General features: G+C 38.5%; 1 protein-coding gene across 3 annotated transcripts in view; it reads left to right on the forward strand.

Moving 5' to 3' along the window:
* The window catches only part of DTL (denticleless E3 ubiquitin protein ligase homolog), a 48,259-nt gene extending 33,342 nt beyond the window's left edge, over nt 1-14,917 (forward strand). For all 3 annotated transcript variants that reach the window (XM_020910349.2, XM_020910350.2, XM_070473905.1), the window contains 3 exons: nt 1,140-1,275; nt 9,787-10,619; nt 12,949-14,917. In XM_020910349.2, the coding sequence (XP_020766008.1) occupies nt 1,140-1,275; nt 9,787-10,619; nt 12,949-13,047 (1,068 nt within the window). In that variant the 3' untranslated portion in view covers nt 13,048-14,917. The remainder of the gene's footprint in view (nt 1-1,139; nt 1,276-9,786; nt 10,620-12,948) is intronic.
* The last annotated feature ends 2,144 nt before the right edge of the window (nt 14,918-17,061 follow it).

Raw genomic sequence — 17,061 nt, forward strand, 5'->3', positions numbered from 1 at the left:
GGCTCAGTCCCTTCACTGTTCACCTGAAACTGTCACAACATTGTTAATCGGCTATACCCCAATACAAGATAAAAAGTTTAAAGTTTGAAAAATAAATAAATTCTAGCTCTTGTTTTGTCGATGAGGTTATTTGAGTGTCAGGCTTTTCTATTATGAGAATTAAATAAGATAATATTAATTTTCAGACACTCAGACTTAATAGTTGCTCTGTAAGTAACAACTAGATAATAGACTATAGAACAACTGGGGATCCCAGGCATCTCTTTGAGCGGTTAAATATGTGTGTCTTCTTTTGGCCTCCCAGTAAGGAAAGGAAAAAGCTGCCAGCCTCTTGGGGGCCAAGTCTTAAGAGAACGTGTGTTCATTTTTTCTCTCTCTTTAGTTACTGAAATAGAGAAATTATATAAACAAATGCTAGGGAACAGCTCTGGTACCAGTGGCCATTTGCCACAAGCTCTTCAAGCTGGACTTTCTCTGCCATAAAAGGCTTGGGACCAAGATCAGGAACGGTCAGATATTTTTAAAGGGGCAAAGGTTATTTTTAACTTCTTTCAGGCTAGTGAACTTGTTGTTTTCCCAGATTGCTCCTTTACCTATCTGAAAAAGAATCTTAGGGAATGGTTTCATTCTACTTGTTACAGTATACTAGAGTCATGGGCTAAGTCAGATCTTGGGAGTGATCCCATTACTTGCAATAAGCCAAAACTTGAAGAATTCTGAAGAAAGTCATATAAATTGAATATCAGTGACATCACACTGATTAATCATGTAAGAGAAAAATGACATCGTAATTATGTATGTTTTGTAGTTATACAGAAGGTGATAATGATTTGCCCAACTTCTTGAAAATAAAATGAAATGAACCTGGTTTTATAGTAGAGCTTTAGGTTAGCTGAGAAATCACTGGTTACAATAGTCATACCCGCAGAGTGTATATAAAGAAATGAAAGGATCCACTTCTTTGGAAAACTGGAATGATTTCCGAAAGCAAAGAATGAAAGTATCTGACCTTTTAGGTAGCATTTTCTGTATCAGAGAGAATAATTCTCTAGTCATGAGCCCTTAAAGACATGTCTACTTTTTACTTTGTTGTGAATCTTTGGTTGAAACTTACTAACTCCCTCTCTGGTTCTCTGTAGATTGCTACTTGCTCTGATGACAATACACTGAAAGTCTGGCGCTTGAATAGAGATTTAGAGGAGAAATCAGGAGGAGATAAACTCTCCATAGTGGGATGGGCCTCTCAAAAGAAGAGAGAGGTGAAAGCCGACCTTGGTAAGGATTCCATGCATTTTTCTAAGTTCTTTTATGTTTTTATTGGGTTAGTTCTGCAGTACAAAATGATGAGCTAGATTTGATCTTATTTTAGTATGTTTTTGAAGGAAAGCACCATCTTACTGACATTTTTTTAAATATATATTTTCTGAACACTATGTTTATTATCTACACAAGGCACTGGAATACACTGGTAGATTTATTTCTTTAAATATTTGTTGAACATCTACTATGTGCTAAGCACTATTCTGATTTGCTGTGGATTCTGCAGTAATCAAAAGAATCAAGAATCAGAAATGAAGCTTACATATTAGTTTGAGTCAGTAAACAAGTTAAATAAAATTTGCTCGTTAGGTAGTAATACATGGATTAGGGGAAAAGGAAAGAAGGAATGGGAGAATAACAGCATACTGTTAAAATTTTAAATTAGGTGCCCATAGAAACCTCAATGAAAAGATGGTGCTTGAGTACAGAAAGTGAAGTAGTAAAGTGGTAAGTCATGAGGATATTTTTGAGAATGTTTCTGGTGGACAAAACAGCAAATGTAAACCCCCTGAAGCAGGAGCAGACCTGGCATGTTTTGTGTTCCTCAAAGAGGCTGATGGAGCTGTAATCCCTGTGGCTAAAGCGGGCAGAAGAGAGGACAGGAAATAGTAGTGGAAAATAAGGTTCTTGTACAGTTTTGGCTTTTATTTTGATAGACAAAAAAACGATGGAGGGTTTTGAATAGAGAAGTATACGATCTGACTTTTCTTGGTCATTCTAACTTCTGTGTTGAAAACGAATTGTAAGGGGATCAGGGTAAAACTGGAAGTTAATTTAAAAACTTATTGAAGTAACCTAGGAAACAATGATGGTGACTTGGACCAGAGAGGTAGTGGACAATACAATTTTTAAAAGTCTTCAAATTCCGGATATATTTACATGATGGAGACAACAGAAGGTTCTATGGGATCAGATGTGAGATATAAGGAAGAGTTAACATCAGAGTTCTTGGTTTGTGAAGCTAGGATGGAGTAACCATTAACCTCTATAGGAATCACTGCAGGAGGAGCAGTTTGAGGGAATAGCTCGATATGTTGTTTGATATGATTATTAGATATCTAAATGGGGATATCAAAGAGGCGGTTAGATGTTTGATTCTGCAGTTCAGGGCTAGAGTTGTAAATTTGGGATTTATTATCATATAGGTAAAAGGAAGCTATATATGGAAAAGAGAATAAGTCTGGGGTCTGAGCCTTGGAGCATCCTAATATTTAGAAGTTGGAGAGGTGAACATCAGGTACAACCAGAGAATTAAGAGAAAAACAGAATATTGTATAAAGTAAGTAAAGGGAAGAGGGATCAATTTGGTTGAATGTTTTTGGCATGCCAAGTAAGATGAGGGCTGAAAACTGACCTTTGGATTTGGCAGTACTGGGGTTATTTAGCAACCTTGGTGAGAACAGTTTTTGGTGGCGTGTCAGTGGCATGGTTAGTGTTGTTCAGGAGGATGGGAAGAGAGGAGGCTTTTTCAAGGAATCTTGCTAGAAAGCAAAGAAGACAGGAAATGGTAGTTAGAGGATGAAGCAATGTTAGTTTGTTTTTAGTGAGAATATAGTATTTTGTATGTGATTAGAAGGATCCTCTAGTCCAGGAGAAAACATGCAGGGAAATTTGCTGGAGCGGTTTCCTTGAGTGAGGGGATGACCTCGAATATATAAGATGAAGAGTAGGCCTATGTCATGGGTGTGGATTGTTCATCCACAGTGATCAGAAAGAAATAAAAGGCACGGTGAAGGTAGATGGATAAGTGGGAGGGTCAGAACTTGTGGAAGTTTTTGTTTTCTTAGTGACGTTGGAATCAGGATCATCAACTGAGAATAAGGATTAGAGGAAGAGGTGATAGAGATTTGAGGAGAGAAAAGTTTGAAATAGTCACATAGAGAATAGAGAGCAAATGGACCAGGGAAATATGATTGTTGAGCAAAGAATCAACGTAAGGCTAGCACTCACTCATTGAAAATGAGCAGTCAGTATGGTTGTGTGTCTGCTGCACAAGTAAGGCAGGCTGTAGGTGGAAAAGGTGGTTTTAATCAGGGATGTGGTTTAAATCTGCAAGTATGATGCAGTGAGTGGAGGGCCAAGGGAGTTGAAGATAGATATGCTATCGGAGTTAAACTGGGTAAGGAGAGAGGTGAGGATATAATAGGGCTGAGGGTAGAAGTGGTAGGATCAATGAACTGAGGGTCCCCGGGGGATGAAGAATTGTTGGCACTGGAGTGCTGAAGAGAACTGGGAAAATAGGTGGTGGTTGAAATTGAGATAGTGGAGGATTTTAGTAATAATGAAGATACTGTTAATAATAAGGCCAAGAAATAAATGAGTGAAAGGACAAGGCTATTGTAGAAGAAGAAGGTCAAGAAAATGAGAAACCAGGATATTGAAAAGATCATGAATGTGGGTTTTATAATAACTGTGAACTGACAGGTAGAATTAAAGAGAGTGACAGGGAATCGAGAACAAAAATCTAAGCACTGAGCCAGCCAGAGGGAATCCAAATGTTATCAATAGATGGTCATAAGCTTGAAATTCAAGCTTAAAACTTATGTCAGCCATCAAGGCCTAAGGTAATGAGGGTTTGAGGGTAAGAATATATGCTCATTTTTCTAATGACTTAATTGTTTAGTCTCTTATAAGATACCTCAAGTGTAACTAAACTCCAGAGGAGTCTTTCACTCTAAGTCTGCTTCTATAGTGTTTGATGCATTTAATTTTGGTTTCTGCTTTCTTTAAAAAAAAAAATTTTTTTTCAAGTGTTGATACTTTAACAAGTCAACTAACTCTACAGGGCTAAATAAGGTAAATAGCATTCTCCAGATATCCTACCATAGTTCCCTTTTCCCAGGGGTCACAACTTCAAATCTTTTAGCTAATTCCTTGATACTTATTCCTATATCTCTAAGTAATATTTGTGTATTTCTGTCTCTTGGGATTTTTTGTTGTTGCTTCAGCATTATCTATTGACATCTTACACTCTGAGATGAGCACTTAGCTGTTTCCTATGTCCCCATGATTACCAAACCTCTTCACACTCAACATTTCCCTAGCTTCCCAACAGAGGATGATTTTGGTTAGATTGAGAGTTATTATTATTACTATCGTTATATTTTCTATTCAGAATTTAGCTATGTGGTAAATAGTTGTTTCATTTTCTATACTTTTTTTTCCCCTTGAGACTTAAAAATATGTCAAGATATATTCACATGCCACAAATTCACCTGTTTATACAGTCAAGTGTTCTCCAGTATATTCAGAGTTGGGCAGTCATCAACATAATCTAATTCTAGTCTATTTTCAAGACCCAAAATAAGGGTTCCAGTGTCTCCATAACCTTGCCAACACTTGTTATTATTCCTTTTTTTAAATTATAGCCATCTTACTGAGTGTGAAGTGGTATCCCACTGTGGTTTTGATTTGTACTGATATTTTCATGGTGGTTTATGACGTTGAATATCTTTTCATGTGCCTATTGGCCATTTGTAAATTTTCTCTGGAAAAGTGCCTATGCAAATAAATCTTTTGCCCACATTTTAATTGGGTTATTTGTCTATTGTTTTTATTGTTGAGTTTTATATATTCTGGATGTAAGTCCCTTGTCTTATATATAATGATTTATAAATGTTTTCTCTTATTCTGTAAGTTGTTTTTTTCATGTTCTTCATGATGTCCTTTGACACGCAAAATGTTCTAATTTTGATGAAGACCTGTTTATCTGTTTTTTTCTTTTTGTAATTTGTGCTTTTGATGTTGTATCTAAGAAATCATTGCCTAATCCAAAGTCACAAAGATCTGTATTTTACATCTGTATTTTCTTGTAGGAGTGTTTTAGTTTTGGGGCTACAGTTGATTCTGCATTTATTTTTGTGTATGGTATGAGATAAGGGTCCAAATTCTTTTGCATGTGGATAGCCCACATTCTCAGTATCATTTTTCAAAGAGACTGTTCTTTACCCCATTGAATTTTTTCGGCACTCTTGTCAAAATTATCAACTGACCATCAATGGTTCATTTCTGGAGTCTCAATTCCATTCCATTGATCTGTAAGTCTGTCCTTATGCGGTTACCACATTGTCTCGATTACTGTACCTTGTAGTAGGTTTTAAAATCAGAAAGTCTGAGCCCTCCAGTTGTCTTCTTTTAAATTTTAAGATTGTTGGACTATTCTGGGTCTTACATTTCTATACAAACTTTAGGACCAGCTTGTCAATTTCTGCAGAAATAATCCGCTGGGATTCTGTTAGGGAGTGCACTGAATCTATAGATCAGTTTTGGGAGTATTGCCATCTTAACAATGTTTTCTTCTGATTCATGAACATGGGATGTCTTTCTGCTGCCTTGTCTTTAATTTTGCCTCCTAATTTTGAAAAATAAAAGAATTATATAAGGAAAAAGTCATCAGCCTCCCCAACTCTCATACACAATTTTAGTTAACATTTTGACTTATTTTTTAGATTTTTACCCCTTTATCCATAGAGATTTTCTCATTAACAGAGCCATGTTACATGTACATTTGGATTTCTTGAAGATTTTTTCACTAAACATGATATTCTAAGCACTTTCCTTTTTATCTTTTTAGCAAAACATTTAAATGTTCCATAGTTTACCTAGCTTTTCTCTTGTAGTTAAACATTTTATTTCCAGTGTCGGGGGGGGGGGTCCCTAAATTTAGGGTCTTCATTTCCCATTAAAATAGATTCCCAGAGGTGAAATCTCTGTGTTAATGACTATAAACATTTTTGAAGAAAAATATGTTTTCTTTTAACTAGGTATTTCTATTGTGTCATTAATTATTCTTAGTTTTAGAAATGAAGTCACAAAAAAGTTACATATGTTGACCAAATTTGTGCCATGTTAATAACATTTAGCCATTATTAAGTATTAGCATAGTTGTTCTAAAGACCTACTTGTATTATCTCATTTATTAGTAATTCCCCAAACAACCAAACCTGAAGCTCAAGGAGCTTAGATTTGCTCAAAGTCACCCAGCTGTGAAGTTACAGTAGAACCAGTTCAAACCCTTGCGGTCTGATTCTAAAGCTCTTGCTTGTAGTACCGCCTCCTTTAGAACCCAGCACAAGAGTTTAGATGGAAGACTGGTCCAGGAATTAGACCTAGATTTCTCTGTTTCTGGGTAATGCTAGAGTTACTCTGAAGAGCACCAGAGAGCAACAGCTTGACACAGGGACCAAAGGCTGGTGCACTGGCCATTCAGCTCTTTAAGCCAATTCCCAGCCAATTGGCTGTTGCTAATCACACTGCCATTTTGAAAATTACATTCTTCTGCTTGCCCAAGCTTCTAATTGTCACCCCAACCCTTCACTGCTGTCCTGGATTGCCTGTCTTCTCTTTTGGCCCTTTTAACTTACTAACTGGCAGGCTCTAAATCGCAACACAACAGCCCCATTCCCTTCTGTCCTACTTTTCCCAGTCAGCACCTGCTCCATGACTTGCTATTCCTTTACTGTTTCAGCCAGTGATTTCAGCACTGTCAGGCCAAGGGGTTCTCTATCCTGTCTGTGCATCAGAACCACTTGTGGAGCTTTTAAACAATTTGTATGCCTCGAGAAATTGTTAAATACACCTAGGGTAGAGACCAAGTACCTGTATTATCGTAAAGCTCCAAATGAGTCCCAATATGCAGCCATATTGAGAACCTCTGGTCTAGGTATCACTGAGTGAAAAGACGATCTTAAAAAGAAGGAAATGTTAGCTGTTCTATCTCAAGTGCTTGCTGTAGACTTGTAAGTCAAACACAGTACTTACAGAATCTGTTCTTTGATGCCTGGAACTTGACCCTCATCCTGTCAGCAGTAATGAAATTTAACAAACATTGTTTAATAATTCCTTGCTAGGAACTACAGTGGCACTAGACCTAAAAGTGAATAAATCATTATCACTTGCCCTCTGGATGCTCGTAGTCTAATCCAGGAGGCAGAGCTACAAAAACTATAGTATATTGTAAACATTTCACCCAGCTATGTAAACAAAAGGCTTTGAGAACTTGCTTCCTATGGGAGAGGAGGAAAGACGTTTGTGAAATCTTCACAAAGGAGTTAATAACACTGTCATCAGAGCCTGGAAAACATGAGAGTTTTTGCCTGGAAAAGGAGTAGACTTGGCAGGAAAACCACGTGAACAGAGAGATGTTACAGTGCACACAGCTTTTTCAGGAAGCTGCACGTCGTCTCCTGTAACAGGATCCTCAGGGGGCAGAACCTGTGATCAGACAGAGAAGGAAGGGGGAGGCCAGATGGCAAACCCTTCTAAAGAAAGAAGCTACAAATGGACTGATGATTAGTAAACTCTGTAATTCCTCAAAGGAACCTACTTTCATTAAGCTTTTAGGGCAGTAGCCCAGTCTGTGCCACCATGTCATCAGATATCATGCAGCACTTAGAGTCCATAGGAGTTGGGAATGAACTACTAACGGCATGCTGTCTTTTAAGTCTAAAGGTCAATGTAGTGACTTATATACAGCTGTTAAAAAGATTGTATTGCATCTAAGTGTACTTCTATGAAGAGGTGTAAAGAGAAAAAGATAGGATGTTCAGAAAAAAAGAGAAAATTGCAGAATGTGTATGTGTGTGTAATCTTTTTTTAAGTATGATATACATATGCCTTTGTGAGTGCAAATAGGTACATAGAAACTAGTGGAATACACAGGAGCATAAGAGTGAAATGAGATGGTTGAAAAGAGGACCTTGTACTTTTTATCTTATTCCCCTCTGTAGCTGTTCAGAGGAGGAAAGAAAGAAAAAGAGAAGAAAATTGAATGATAACATCCTGAAGAGGATACAGCTTTTCACGTATCAGATTTTCCATTGGCCTTTAGTAGACACTTCAGATTTCTGCCACTGAAGTGTCAGAAACATATTTGGTGTGTCCCTGGCCCAACTTTTCCTTCTCCCTGAATCCTGCCTTAGAATCTGCATGCCGTAAGACTCATGGTATTTTAGGACTTTGTGCCCTAAACATACTCTTCAGCTCAATTTAATGGAACTGATAATGTTAGGGGCTGTGCATTGACTGTGAACCTGCACTGAAGAGTGAAGCAAATGAACGTTTCTTTTCTCTGGAAATAGTAACCATACTCAGGCTCTAGAACGTGAGTGTGAGAGCCACCACCAGACGCTGCATGGACAGGTCCTAATCGTCAACTCCCCTGCCACAGCTTGTTAGGATGACATGGGGCTTTCCAGCAGTGAGCTTTGTCGAAGAAGCCATATCACTTTGTAAACATACTGTTGATGAGAAAAGTTTAGACAAAAGTCAGTTTGTAGAACTTCTCTGTCTCAAAGCTAGGCTGTTTGAGTAGAGAAAAGCAGAAGGTAAAATGTACAGGAAAACTAACGGACCAGAGTTAGGACTTGTGTCTATTTGCATATAAATACAACTAAGTAGTTAAAATGAATTAAACATCAGAGTTGTAATTCGAAGACTGGGTAACTGAGAAATAAATGCCCTTTCCTTGTTATTTGAAGACAGGAACCCTATTTCAGAAATCTGGAAAGCTCAGAAGGAGAGTGAGAAAATATATAATGTCTGGGTCGGGTCCTCAGGAGGAAGAAACATGGTTTATGAGAATTTGCCTGAAGTACTAGTCATGGCCTGGAAACAAGGGGCAGGACAGATGGAGAAGAGTTCTACCCACAGTTTGATTTGTTTTGCATCACATTTTGGAAACGTTCTTTGGCATTCTTTGGCTTGTGGAAAATCATAAATTGTATATTAAGGTGTAAGGCACACGAGGCCTGATAACAAGTAATTGATGGGATTACTTTATGTGGAGATTAAAAGCTGTCTCCATTTAATAGATGTGAAAACTGAGGCCAAAAAGGTGAACGGTTGTACCCAAGTGACATAGTAAGTGATTGTGCTGGATTGGAGACCTGTGCACTCCTGACATGCGGTGCCTCTCTGGCCCAGCATTGCTGAGAAGCATCACAGAAATACTCAGAGCAGTGCTACTTAGGGAAAACAAAGTGTCATTCATTAACAACCCTGATGTCTTACTGTTACCTTAGAATAGAATACTTTGTAGCTGTTAAAAATGGTATAGGTCAATGTCACTGTGTGAAATGTTCATGATACATTAAGAAGCAGGTTACTAAGTATCTTGTACATCATGGTCCCATTTTTGTATAGAAAAGCTTGAGATATCATGCATAAGTATATGCATAAGTATAAAAAATGGTCCACCTGGATACTTTAAAATTTTTCTTTTTTTGTATTTTCTAGATATTTACAAGCGTATGTTTTACAACAGGGTGTTTTGGGGGTTGATAGTTAGGAAATGGGAAGAAAAATGCTAAAAAGGGTCTGAGAAGAATCAAATGATTTATGTGATCTACACTGGGAAATCAAGTCCTGGATGATTAAGATAGCTATCAGAATAATTTTCTTTGATGAGAACTCCAGGATATTCTGTAGCTTTCACCTCTGATTTTTGTGACCTCTTTGGTTTCTCAGTGACAGTGCCCAGCAGCCAGAACACTCCGGCCAAAGCACCCAGAGTAAAGAGCAGTCCATGCACCTCCTCCCCGTCCTCAGCAGCCTGTGCTCCGAGCTGCGCCGGGGACCTGCCCCTCCCTTCAAATACTCCCACCTTCTCTCTTAAGACCCCTCCTGCCAAGGCCCGGTCTCCCATCAGCAGAAGAGGCTCCATGTCCTCTGTCTCTCCCAAGCCACCCTCATCTTTCAAGATGTCCATTAGAAACTGGATGACCCGAACGGCTTCCTTATCACCACCCATCACTCCGCCTGCTTCCGAAACCAAGATCGCGTCTCCCAGAAAAGCCCTCATACCTGTGAGCCTGAAATCATCCCAGGCAGTGGCTTGCTCTGAGTCTAGAAATAGAGTAAAAAGGAGGCTAGACTCCAGTTGTCTGGAGAATGTGAAACAAAAGTGTGTAAAGAGTTGCAGCTGTGTGACTGAACTTGATGACCCCGTTGAAAAGCTTCATTTGGATCTGTGCTGCCTTGCTGGTACCCAGGAAGACCTTGGTAAGGACTCGCTAGGTCCTACCAAACCGAGCAAGATCGAAGGAGCTAGTATGAGTGTCTCTGAGCCTCCTTCTCCTGCCAGTCCTTATGCTTCAGAAGGCTGTGGAACGCTGCCTCTTCCTTTGGGATCTTGTGGAGAAGGCTCTGAAGTGGTAGGCAAAGAGAATAGCTCCCCAGAGAATAAAAACTGGTTATTGGCCATGGCAGCCAAACGGAAGGCGGAGAATTCATCTCCACGAAGTCCATCGTCCCAGACCCCCAATCCCAGGAGACAGAGTGGAAAGACTTCTCCAGGCCCGGTAAGTTGGCAGCGATAGAAAATGCATTTCCTAACTTGGCCAGGGCAGGCACAGATGCCTTCTCAGAAGTCAGAATGCTTTTTTTTTTTTTAAGTAAATATATTTATTCCTAGGACCACCAGGTTTAGTACATAAAAATATAGGACAAATATTGCATGGGACATATTTATACTAAAAATTTTTCATACTGCAATGTTATTTGTTGCTTGAATTTCAAATGTAACTGCATGTGTCCTATATTTTCTTTGACAATCCTATTTACTCCAATTAAAACCCCTTCTGTCAAAGTCCATACCCCTCAGCCCCTTTGCCTAATTCTTCAAAGCTACCTTCGTCCTCTAAGATATCAATTCAAAAATAACTTCCTTCTTTGTTTGACATTATTCCCTCCCACAACCCCTTGCTTTTTAAAAATTTGCTTCACCACCCCCCAGCTCCTGCAACCTCTTTTTATAGATTTCCCTCCCCTTTTTATAGAGAAAGCTATAATTCATGGACAAGTTGCCAACATCCACAAATAGATTTTCAGTTTGTAATTACAGCTTATGATTATTTAAAGCAAAATTAAGATACTTATAAAGTAGTTTTAGGTGCAGAATCCTTCTAGAGTTATATGATTTTTTCCCAGCCTTTTATGATCATCTTGCTCACACTGTATTTTTGGCAATTCACCTGTATCTGCCTTTTTTTAAAACATCTTAATTTTACCTATCTTTTTATTTAACTTAGATAATTTAAAAAACAGATATTGCTGGCAGAAATAGCTTTGTGAACCTTGAAAAGCAAGTGACTCGTGATGATGGAGGCAGAAGTAGCTGTGAGCATTGGGTGAGCTGCGGGTACCAGTCAAAGAGAATAGAAAGCTTCTGCTACTCAGGTTGCAAATTAAGGATGGAGGCAGATTAAGGAAGTTTCTCCCGTAGCTCTTTCTGTGTTAGGGAAAAGGTGGAAGAATGAAACGTGATCTAGGTATCGTGACCAGTAAGAACTGCCCTTATAAAGGGCAGAGATTGGATAACCTTAGGCCAGTACTAATTTAACAGATGTTCATAACCCCCTCCTACTGTCAGTAAGCTTATCCCCTAATTTTAGGAAAGATAAACTAGAAATATTTTAAAGAGTACTTCAAACACAAACTCCAAGGCCTTGCTATAGAGTATAAAGGGGGAAAAAAGGCTGTAAGGAGTCTTTCTTCTCTCAAAATTCGCACCATAGGTAATCTTTGCCCCTAGCCAAAATTCTATTTTTTTTCAAGGGAGCTGGTCTGAGTTATGTGTTAGCAGAAAAACAGTTTCAATAAAAAATTATTTTCATGAATGTGTACATCTTAAGGGCATTTTAAAAAATAGTCTGCTCATCTAAGATATTTCTGGCTTTATAATTTAATCTTTTAAAGCTAAAGTTTCTTGGTGGAGAGGGAGGTGGGAGGGGGGATCGGGATGGGGAATACATGTAACTCCATGGCTGATTCATGTCAATGTATGACAAAACCCACTACAATATTGTAAAGTAATTAGCCTCCAACTAATAAAAATAAATAAAAAAAAAAGATTGAAGATACGGGTAGGGAAAAATAAGTCATATTCAGGGAAGATGGCAGGATCAAGTAATGACTTTTAAAATGAAGGTTAGATATGAGCATGTTTAAACATTTATGGACACAACAGAGATACATTGCATCTGGATGCATAAATCAGGGGGCAAAACTGTAGTCACTGGGCTGTTAAGTCTTTTACAACCTGCTGTATAGCCCAGGAAACTCTACTCAATACTCTGTACTGATCTATATGGGAGAATAATCCAAAACTGAATGGATATATGTATACATTTAACTGGTTCTCTTTGCTGTAGAGCGGAAACTAACACAACATTATAAATCAACTATACCGCTAATAAAAGCTAATCTAAGAAATAAACAAAACATTTTTTTCTTTATGTACATGTTGATAAAGACTTCAGAAAAGGGTAGTATCTGCCATTTGAAATACCTATCTTGTTTGTAAATTTGGAAGGGTTATTTACTCATTTATTTCAAAGAGAATGGTAATTGTAACCTCTTTGGTTCCTATTATGAGGCTTAACTAGTAAATATTTTCCATTCACATGAAAAATCTATGTTTTCCTTTCATGCATGCTGCCTTCAGTTTTTCTATATTTAGTACAAATCAACCAAAAGAGACATTGCCGTCAAAGTAATTGAGACTGAAATCTGGCTACATAAGCACACTTCCAGGCATCCTAACTTAAAATACCCATAGTGATAACTTGCTGAGGTAATATCTGAATTTTATCTTAGAAAATCTCTAAAATCTGAACTTTCTTCTTTTAGGTCACCATTACTCCCAGCTCCATGCGAAAAATCTGTACATATTTCCATAGGAAGTCCCAAGATGACTTCTGTAGTCCAGAACAGTCAACAGAATTATAGATTCTCATCTGAGTGAGTTAACTGAAGCTCGACTCATTAAAACAAGATAAAAAATTCAAGAGTGACTCTGTAACTCTGGTTTTAAGAAAGCTACCATTTTTTCATTTTTAGTGGAAATCGTTTCAACTCTGAAGTTTACCTAGTCTGGTTCTACTACCATAGTGTATGTGCAGCTTCCTCAGAGTGAACACTTTGTTTAAATTTCATAAAGTAAGTTTGCCACTCTGTAACATTTTGAATGAGTAGTCTTTTAAATTATGCATCTTCTGTACAATAATGACATCCCAGTTTGTAGAGGCAAAAAAAACAGAAGTCTTGTCTCTTCCTGCTCTGAGACCTTCTGTACACAGCTGAAAGCCTCTGCGGGCCGCAGCAGGAGGCCTGTCTGCGGAGGTCCACTGCTGAAGGGGACCCTGGGTCTCTGCTGCCTCTAACACATTAATACAGTTTCATATAAAATATATAACCTTTTCACTACGTTTTTGTGGATTTTTAAAGTATGTGGTTAAATATGATTTTTAGATAAGTACATTTATATTGATTCCGTGTTAAATACAATCTCTTAAGTTAAAATTGTCTTTATTTTTAAAACAGCGATAAATGTCAGCTTGTTGGCGAAACTAGAACACTAGCAATGTTTGTCTTTTCTCCCCCCAGATATATATCCCGTATATGATCTGAGGTTCTCACATTTTTACTAAGCAATCTACTGCGTTTCCAACTCAACTTCACGTTATGATTTTTGACATTTCCTGGAGGAAGATGTTTATAAAATCAGTAGTCATATACTGAAGCTGGGGTTTGAATTTAGTCTTCGGTTTTTTAGGGGCTGCTACTTTTTTTAAAAAAAAAGCTATCAAATTTTAAGAAAAAGTATTGATTTCTTATTTTTTTTTTAAAGTGTAGATAGTTCCTATACTGAAAATCCAGGACCTAAAAATTAAATCTTCGCTTTAACTTGATCTTTTGGATTCTCTTCATATACTAAAAAGCAGTGATTGTCTAGTAGAGCCCTGAGTCAAAAAGTCGTGGAATTTTCTCTAGATATTTAACAGAGAGAGTATGTAGACGACTCTCAGTTAATAATGTGCAGAATATCTTGACTATCTCTTAACAGTTATGTATCAGTAAGCTTGAAATGAACCATTGTTTTCTATTTTAGCTGTTTGTAACCTCATAGAAACAAGCTCCATGTATTTTCTATGTACTATGTCCTTAAAGGGAGTCCCCTTCCACTCATGAAACCTGATTCATTTTATCCATTTTCCTAACAACTGTGTAGACTTTATTCATATTTTGTCATTTTAAAATGTATTCTTAATTATAACTCTATAATTCCTTTGATTCTTATAAATTAAGCTATAACTGCGAAAACTACATAGGTCAATTAAGCATGGGTTCTCTTGGTTTTATCCAAGGAGAAAGGGAAATAAAAGGCCACAGAAATGCTGTTTCTGAAACAAAGTATGGCATAGCATTAACTGGATATTTAAGAACTCTAGTTATATTTGGTGTTTGATTTTTGAGTGTTCGACTATGGGAAGGTGTTATTTATGACCAATACCTGCCAATAATGCTGTCTATCTCTCTTGATTTGAAAGCCTGTGACCCATGAAGAAGAGAACTAAAGTAGATGATTTTCTTCTTTGTGTCTCTGCTCATCCCCTGACAGCTCTACTGAGTGAAATGGGAATAAATATGGCTGTCAGAAACTGCTGAGAGTCTAGTGGGTGTAACATTCCCACTTGGAAAACTAGTACTTCAAATAGGTGCTGAAGGTCAATGAGCTAAGGTAATGAGCTAATAATTATCCCTACTTGTGTCCCTGTCAGACTTTGAGTTGCTTCTGAATAAAAAGCGTTTTACCTGATCTGATGTTCTTTCCTGAGCTTTTGCATTAACCTAGAAGCAGTCTGTCTACACAAAAGAACTATTGTAGTAATCAAGAATCCCTTCTACTTGTTCATTGGATAAAATTTGTTTATTCCCAAAGACATGATCTAGCTCAGGCTGAAAGAAGTTTTAATACCTCTTGCTTGATCAGACCTTGTGCATTTAAGATGGCTTGGATTACTTGATAAAAGAGGGTGGAGTGATGTAGTTCTTTTTCTAAACAAGTATTTCCAGCCCAAGCTTTTCTATTTGAATACACTCCAAGCACTGTTGCTACAAAGCTGTGTTAGAGTTTCCTTTTGGCTGTTTCAACTGGGACCCTTAATTTACTTTAGCAAGGGTTGACTAATTAGTCCTTTAAAATGCCTCTTAATCTAGGCTGCACTTTTAACTGGTGATAAAACCATGTGTAGTTGCCTCCATAGGGGTTGCAGAAGGCATATTCAGCCCACCACCCTTATCCCCAGCCTTAATGGCTTAAAATTTTACTAAGGCTTTTTTGGGGACACCCGAAATAGGAGGCATTTTTTAAACCTCAACTGTCCAGTATGGATGTCTAGAGATAACTTAGAGAGAGAAAGAGGAATAAGGCTTCCCCGATGGCTTGGGGGGTAAAGAATCTGCCGGCAGTGCAGGAGATGTAGGTTCAATCCCAGTAGGGAAGATCACCTAGAGAAGGAAATGGCAATCTGCTCCAGTATTCTTTCCTGGAAAACCCCATGAACAGAGGAGCCTGGCAGGCTGCAGTCCAAAGGGTCTCAGAGTCGGACAAGACTAAGCACGCAGGCACGTTGTGCTCTTGTATAGGTCACACATATCAGTTTAACGCGTTTTTTGAGAACCTGTTGTAGCAGACACACTGTTGCCTTAGGTCTGTTTTTCTGCTACTCCTAGTCCCTAAAGGGGACTGGACTTCCTCTCACACTGTTCTTAAAGCAAAGACCCAGCAGCCTCACAGAATCGGTTCCACAGCTATATGGTGGGGGCACCATTTTACAGAGGTGCTTCGGAAGAGAAGCTGGGAGAGGGTGTCAACTGAGTTACGTCCTCCTGTGGCCGTGGAGCACAGTTCTGCTTCGTCATTCTATGAAGGGCCGAGTCCTGACCCTGCTGAGCATCGCGCCGCTTCCCACACAGGTCTTCAGAGGAGATTCTCTGCCTGCCCTCGGTTTGGGTCATGCCACATCACAGATTAACGGGTTACTCATTAAATTCTTAGGAGTTGTGGGAGAACCAGTATTATGCATGAGCTCTTCAGAGGCTGCCTGGAAGTTACAGGCAGGCCAGACACAGCATTTCGTTGGATGTGAAATGAGTCAAATACTTCATTAGATTCAACGCCAAGAATACATGCCCAGCTTGTTACAAGGGACCCACTTTATCGTTTAAAGTGGTAGAAAACCTGTTTTTGTTTCTGAGCTACGTTTGGGGCATGCTGAAAAGTGTAAGGGTCATTAAAGAATGATGTAAGGTGAAGTCAGCCTTTAAAAAATTACTGGGCAGCGTGTTGGGATCAGTATGCCTGCAGCAGATAGGTAAAACACAAATGAGAGCTGTTACATTATTGAAGCACAGGCTTCTTCTATCCCCAAAGCTCCTCCCTCCCACTTTCCTGCTAAGCCAGGGAAGAGGACTTCAAGGATATATAACCAGGTTCTTTATTTTGAATTTCAAAGATTTAATACTCCATTTATACCCAATTTCTCTTTAATTTCCTTAACTTGCTACATGCCCTTTCCTGTTTTGACATTCTAAATAGTTCAAGCCATTTTGTAGAATATGAATAGCACATTTCAAATGACTTTGATTGGAAGGTATTCAATTCAGCCAACACTTACTTATTCATCACCTGGGTGCCAAGCCCTGTGTGAGGCACCTGGCCTGCAGAGTTCTTGCCTTTAAGTTGTCACAGGAGTCACTTTATCTGTGGCGCTTCCATGGGCCAAAGCCAGCATTTGAGGGACACAGGGCAGAGATCAGATTTTCAAGTCCTTTGAATGAAATTGTGAGCAGCTACGATGTAGCAAGTGCTGCCTAGATGCTGATTTCCCTGTAGCAACTTCATTCATTGGCCACTTAAACCATCTTTAACTTTTCAGTGAAATGCTATCTTCATGAATG

Source organism: Odocoileus virginianus, chromosome 11 (assembly GCF_023699985.2).
Source record: "Odocoileus virginianus isolate 20LAN1187 ecotype Illinois chromosome 11, Ovbor_1.2, whole genome shotgun sequence".
NCBI lineage: Eukaryota > Metazoa > Chordata > Mammalia > Artiodactyla > Cervidae > Odocoileus > Odocoileus virginianus.